This window comes from Brassica rapa, unplaced genomic scaffold, assembly GCF_000309985.2.
Source record: "Brassica rapa cultivar Chiifu-401-42 unplaced genomic scaffold, CAAS_Brap_v3.01 Scaffold0757, whole genome shotgun sequence".
Taxonomy (NCBI): Eukaryota; Viridiplantae; Streptophyta; class Magnoliopsida; order Brassicales; family Brassicaceae; genus Brassica; species Brassica rapa.
Window position 1 is genome coordinate 61186 of NW_022610697.1, and position 7321 is coordinate 68506.

At 43.1% G+C, this 7321-nt stretch overlaps 1 protein-coding gene across 1 annotated transcript; it reads left to right on the forward strand.

The window, feature by feature from the left end:
* The first annotated feature begins 3076 nt into the window (after positions 1–3076).
* LOC117130980 lies at positions 3077–4331 on the forward strand. The gene is made up of 2 exons (XM_033283481.1): positions 3077–3804; positions 4284–4331. Exons 1-2 carry the CDS (start codon positions 3270–3272, stop codon positions 4289–4291), a joined length of 543 nt encoding a protein of 180 aa, XP_033139372.1. The 5' UTR covers positions 3077–3269; the 3' UTR covers positions 4292–4331.
* The last annotated feature ends 2990 nt before the right edge of the window (positions 4332–7321 follow it).

A 7321-nucleotide genomic window follows, 5' to 3' on the forward strand; every position in this document is an offset into this window, starting at 1 on the left:
AGACTTTGCGCACTCAACAACTCAGCTTCACCTCTTTATGGAACTGGTTTGAGGTCTCCCCCTCTCAACTGACTTCACAGCTTTCTTAGAGAAGCTAGGACACGACCAGATTCTTCTTTGATGAGGCTCAAGCACTTGTACCTGATACATTATCCCAAAGGTGCATCAGTACTTATCAAGAGACATCACACAATCCATTCAATCATTTTAAGTATCATTTCTAGACTTTAGAATTGAAATGATGAATGTATTGAATTGAATTGAGCTTAGGACACTTCCCTTTTGTTTAGATGAGTTCCCACTCGGCCATTGCACCATCTCCATGGCATCACCAGCTTCTTGGAAAGGCAGAATGGATTCATCAGCTTCTCATCAATCGATCAGTTCACCTTCACCCTTAGACTGCCTAGAATAACTCCGGCTGATGATCCTGTGTAGGAGCCTTTGCAAAGACTTGTTACTGACCATGGATCATGTGCATTAAGACTCCCCCTCAAGCTTAGAACCGAGACTATAAGGAGCTAAGCTTGTGATGATCATATGCATCCCCATGGTCTTATAACTATCAGTCTTTCATGATAGCTTTCTTCTTGTGAGTTTACTCTCTTCCTTAACCAGGAACTAGGGTGTTTGAATCACCATAGAGAGACCCACAAGACACACTTCTCATTGCATAATGACCCATGCTACACTTCCTGTAGTCTTTGGACCGGATATGTCCAATGGTATTATGCAATGGCCATCTCTCATTGCATAATCAATCACACTACACTTCCTGTAGATTATGGACTAACATGTCCTAGTGATGATATGCAATGGCACTAGACCTTTGTCTCTACATTCTTGGCTGTTGGCGAGTTACATGTATCACTTTCCTTGTGTACCTAACACCACCACAACTCAATGCAAGATCAGATCATCCCATTGGGATCAAACCAAGATAAGTCATCCTGTTTGATCACCAATGCCACAACAATATATAAACCTTGAAACAAGCCAATCAATCAAGGCAAGAACAGGCAGATTTCAATCTCTAAAATGACAATGCAAGCTTTACCAATACATTGACAATTTAGGCTAGTTTTTAAATGCATCAATTCATGAATGCACAATCCTAAAGCATTAACTATATGAATGCAACAGGTTCAATCCATGAGACATATTAAAGCTATGCACAACAGTTTCAATCAAAACCAATGATGCAAGCAACTTAGACAATTTCTAATTGATGCTAGACTTTCATTGATGGATTAAACATAGGCATTAGCATCAGTACACACTCGGATTGAACTTAGACAATATGAGACATGCTTATGTATGCAAAACAGCTTTTCAAACATGATGCAAGCAGTAGAGACATTCTACTCAATTCTACAACACATTCATGAAGATTCAAGCTATGGCAACACACAAGACAATGCAATAACAAGACATGAGATTCTGGGACTCTAGACACCACACACAGCACAATAAATAAAGACACAAGCTCTTATTAAGGGTTAGGAGGTTTGCTTACAAACAAGAGATCCGAGCTGATCTCTTGAACCTCCATGGGCACGGTTCACTTGAACTTGGCAGGTTTGAGGCTTGGATTCAGTATCCAACACCTCTCCTTGGTGTGCCCATCCCTCTTGCAATGCTCACACTTCAGGCCTCTTCTATCCCCCTTCTTGTACACCGGCTTCATGGACTGAGAGCTTCCTTCAGCGTGTGAAGCAAAGGTAAGTGGTTCCTTTGCTCCGAACAATCCGTGTGAGCCCTCCTCCTTTTGGACTTGAGCACACACTTCTTCAAGGGTAGGTAGCTTCTCAGACCTCAGTAGATGTTTGGTGAGGTCGCTGAAGGCGGGACTGAGAGTTAGGAGCAGCCCAAACACTTTATCTTGCTCCCTTCTTTCATTCAACACGTCCGGCTCAACTGATTGAGGTCTAAGCATCTCTAGCTCAGACCAAAGGGCTCTGAACCTTCCTAGATGAGTAGTGAACTCCTCTTCTTCTTGGGACATGTTGTTGATGGCCTTCTTGATCTCAAAGACTCGGCTGAGGTTGGACAGGTTCCCATAGATCTTCTTAAGTGTACTCCAAAGCTCTTTAGCACTCTCACAGTAGGAGTAGGTGTTGAAATGAGTTGATCAATATGTGAGAAGATGGCTTAGGGAGTTGAGGATGTGAGAATGTGGAGGCAAAGGGAAGGAAGGTTAGGGATCGACCAGGCCGTACAAGAGGCCGTACTGGCCGTACCGTCCGTACTGTCCGGGTCGATCCATAACTCGACCAAGAAGAGAAGTTACCCGGGTAAGAGAGGTAAACGGCCAAAGGGGTTTTACCTTAGAAGATATGACTGTTTGGATGGATAGAGTGACCCCGGCTTATCCTGACAGTCTGGCACATGCTGTAAAGGCAAAAGGAACCGAGTCCAAGATGCCAAAAGCGTGTGACAGCCCCCATTGGTTAACATTTGAATTAAAGCAACCTTATCCTTGACCTCACATGCTTAGCGTTTCCTAATACCCTAATGTCTCTCTCTATATATTGTAAACTCTGTCTTGATTAATGAATAACACGAGTTCATCATATTCTCTCTCTAGTTCATCATGTTTCTCTTCTACATTTCATAAATCATCTCATCTCACTTTAATCTTTCTCTAAATCTCTCAATACCTGTTCAACTCTCTAAAATCATATGGTATCAGAGCCAGGTTGGCTTTGGTATTGAGATTTAGAGTGTTCTTCAGCTTCAGTTCATACTCTTTCATACTTTCTTTTCGGTTCTAACAAAGCAAGATGGAGGGAAACTACAAGGTCATTACGGTTCCTGTTGCGTTGAAGGGTGGTAGTAACTACCTGTTGTGGTCAAGGCTGGTGAAGACAGCCATTGGGAGGCTAGGGCTGTGGAGTCACATCACGGATGATGCAACCAAGCCAGTGGCTAAAGACGGAGAAGGAGATGAAGGTGTGGGAGATCAAGTTGCTGCTGCCGAGAAGAAGTGGATTCAAGAAGACTTGATGGTGCTTTCAGTACTACAAGGGTCCCTTGAAGAGCATCTCTTGGAGGCCTACAGCTACTGCGAGACTCCAAAACACCTGTGGGAGGTACTCCAGAAGACATTTGGGAACGTTACCAATCTGAACCGCGTGTATGAGATTAAGAAGGCTATCAACACACTGGTTCAAGATGGAGAAGAGTTCACCAAGCATTTGGGCAAGTATAGATCCTTGTGGTCTGAGCTTGAATCATTGAGGCCAAGCACCGCGGATCAAGAGCTACTCATGGAGAGGAGGGAGCAGGATCAGGTGTTTGGATTGCTGCTGACACTAGATCCTCCGTTCAATGATGTGATCAAGCACATGTTGAGGATGCCGAGTCTTCCATCTATGGAGGAAGTGTGTGCGCAGATTCAGAAGGAAGAAGGGTCACTTGGTATGTTTGGAGGGAAAGGAGACATGGCTCTGTCCAACAAGGCTGAAGCAATCCAAGCACACAAGGCTGCTTACCGTGGAGAGGAAAGGAAGTTCAGTGGAAACTGTGACCATTGCAAGAAGCCGGGACATAAGAGGAGTCAGTGCTGGATCCTACACCCCCATTTGAAGCCGGCCAAGTTCAACAAGGAAAGAGAGGGAAGAGCTCACCTTTCTGCAGAGACAAGTGAAGCTGGCGCATCAGGAGCTGGCTCATCTGGTCTTGCGGGTGAAAGTGAAGGAAGAGCCTTAACCTCTCACCACCAAGGAGCTGTGAAGAACATGGATCATGAGGTGATCAAGAAGTCAGACATTGATGCCTTGATCAAAGCCCTTAAAGAGTCTGGTAAAGCCCTTGGTTATTCCTATACTGCTCATGTGTTGCCTAGAACTTGTGATAGGTTGCTAGGAAACTTTGATAGAATGGGAAATGAATCAGATAGATATACAACCTTTGCTGCTGATAGGATGTCTAGAAATGAATTCACATTGCTTGATCTCATTGATAAACTGAAACTGGTAAAAGAATCACCTAGGAATCATATTGCTCAAGGAATAAAACCGTTGATTATTGATTCGGGTGCTTCACATCATATGATAAGTGATGATAGCCTTATAAAGAACATAGAACCGGCTCATGGACATGTAATGATTGCAAATGGTGATAGAATTCCTATTAGAGGAGTAGGAGACTTGAAACTGTTTAATAAGGATTCTAAAGCTTTGTACATGCCTGAGTTTACTTCTAATCTATTATCTGTTAAGAGGTGTACCAATGATCTTCAATGCAATGTTATTTTCAGTCCTAATGATGTGAAATTTCAGGATATTGAAAGCAGTAAGTTGATTGGGCAAGGAGTAACCAAAGGAGACCTTTATTTACTTGAAGACCTTTCTATCATTTCTAGTTCTAGTTGCTTGTTGAGTTCCGTTTTAAGTAGAGGTGCATTGTGGCATTCTAGGCTAGGACATCCACATGTTAGAGCCTTAAGCTTAATGTTACCAGGTGTCATGTTTAAAAATAATGAATGTGAAGCTTGTATTTTGGGAAAACATTGCAAGACTGTGTTCAAGAGATCTACTACTATCTATGATAAATGCTTTGATCTTGTTCATTCTGATGTATGGACTGCTCCATGCTTATCTAGGGACAATTACAAATACTTTGTCACATTCATAGATGAAAAATCCAAATACACCTGGATAACACTAATTAAAACAAAGGATAGGGTTCTTGATGCATTTAGAAACTTTCAATCATATGTTTCTAACCAGTATAATGCCAAGATTAAGATTTTCAGGTCTGATAATGGTGGAGAGTATACTGGCCATGCATTCAAGAACCATCTAGCTCAACATGGGATACTTCACCAAACGAGTTGCCCTTATACACCTCAACAAAATGGAGTGGCTGAGAGAAAGAACAGACATCTTATGGAAGTGGCTAGATCAATGATGTTCCAGATGAGAGTGCCAAAGAGATTCTGGAGTGATGCTGTGATCACGGCTTGCTACCTGATCAATAGGATTCCAACCAAGATCCTGGAAGACAAAGCTCCTTATGAAGTTCTCAACAACAGCAAGCCAGTCCTAGATCACCTAAGAGTGTTTGGGTGTGTAAGCTATGTTCTTATCCCGGGGGAGATAAGAAACAAGCTGGAAGCAAAGAGTATCAAAGCTATGATGATAGGATACTCAACCACACAGAAGGGATACAAGTGCTTTGTTCCTGAGTCAAGGAGAGTTCTTGTATCAAGAGATGTCAAGTTCTTTGAAGAGAAGAGCTACTATGAAGATAAAGATTGGAAAGAGCTGGAGGATCTTTCACAACCTTCAGATAGAGCTACAAGCTTGAGACAGATACTAGAAGGTCTTGGAATTGGAATGTCCCAGGAGTCGACAGAGAATCAGTCATCTGAAAGACAAGAAGCTGAAGAACCATCTCACCTTGATCATGAGGGAGGGAATGGAATTGAGCCGGATGAGAATCAAGATTTTGCGGATCATCCTGATCAAGGTGGAGCTGAACCAAGTAATGAAGAGCTTAATGAGTTACCAGAACAAGGAGAAGTGGAAGCAACTGAAGTAGAAGCACCAGAGCAAGCACCAGCTGAGGTACCATTGAGGAGAAGCACACGGCTGAAGAGAGATGCTTCCAACTGGGTAAACACGAGAGTGTACTACAATGCCCAGGCTGTGGAGCATCCTTCTCAAGCTGTGTGTTCGTTTGCCTGTTATCCAAAGGAGCATTGCGCTTTCATGATGAGCCTAGATGAAAGTAGTGTACCAAGATCATATGAAGAGGCAATGCTACATCAAGATTGGAAGGAATCTGTTGGAGATGAGGCAAATGCCATGATAAAGAATGACACTTGGTTTGAAAGTGAGTTGCCAAAAGGAAAGAAGGCAGTAACCAGCAAGTGGATATTCACCATTAAGTATCTACCTGATGGAACCATTGACAGAAAGAAGACAAGACTGGTGGCTAGAGGATACACTCAAACATATGGGGAAGACTACATTGATACCTTTGCCCCTGTTGCTAAGCTACATACAATAAGAATTGTATTGTCTCTTGCTGTGAACCTTGAGTGGGAGCTTTGGCAGATGGATGTGAAGAATGCATTTCTTCAAGGAGAACTAGAAGATGAAGTGTACATGCATCCACCACCGGGTCTTGAACATCTTGTGAAACCAGGGAATGTATTGAGACTCAAGAAGGCAATCTATGGGTTGAAGCAATCACCTAGAGCATGGTACAACAAGCTGAGTACTACTCTGAATGGCCGAGGGTTCAAGAAGTCAGAGTTGGATCACACCCTCTTCACCCTCACTACACCTTCAGGTATCATCTGTCTACTCGTATATGTTGATGACATTATCATAACAGGTAGTGATAAGGCTGGTATAAAAGCCACAAAGGAGTTTTTGAAATCTGTGTTTGAAATCAAGGACTTAGGGGAAATGAAATACTTCCTTGGAATTGAGTTGTGTAGATCTAAGGAAGGATTGTTCATTTCCCAAAGGAAGTATACACTTGATCTTTTGAAAGATGCAGGTATACAAGGAGATAAGACAGCAAAGATGCCTCTTGAAGATGGATACAAGGTTCCACGTGAGGGGGAGGCTGAAGATAGCAAGGCCTTTCATGATCCAAAGCTGTACAGGAAGCTAGTAGGGAAGCTCATCTACCTTACAATCACACGACCAGACATATGCTTTGCGGTGAACCAAGTGAGCCAGCATATGCAAGTCCCAAAGGATCATCACTGGCGAATGGTGGAGAGACTTCTCTTGTATCTGAATGGGACGTCAAGCCTTGGAGTGTGGATGGGATGCAACAAGAGCACTGAAGTGGTGGGATACTGTGATGCGGATTGGGCTGGAGATAGAGCAGACAGGAGATCAACCACCGGCTATTGTACATTCATTGGAGGCAACTTGGTAACTTGGAAGAGTAAGAAGCAGAAGGTGGTGTCTTGTTCAAGCGCTGAAGCTGAGTATAGAGCAATGCTGAAGCTTACCAATGAGTTGGTATGGATCAAAGGAATCTTGAAGCACTTGGAGATAGAGCAGGGAACTCCAATGACTATGCATTGTGATAATCAAGCGGCTATACACATTGCGACCAACTCAGTCTTCCATGAGAGAACCAAGCACATTGAAGTTGATTGTCACAAGGTGAGGCAGATGATTGTCTTGGGAGTGATCTTGCCATGCTACACAAGGAGTGAGGATCAACTTGCGGATGTGTTCACCAAGGCTGCAAGACAAAAGACTATGGAGTCCATTCATACCAGATTGGGGCTCATAGATCTTTCCCCAAGGAGCTGATCCCCTTTGCCATGAGGTCTTCACTCTTT

What these genes read in the sequence shown, in the direction of transcription:
- LOC117130980 (XM_033283481.1), top strand. Translation starts at nt 3,270, where the DNA reads ATGGAGAGGAGGGAGCAGGATCAGGTGTTTGGATTGCTGCTGACACTA.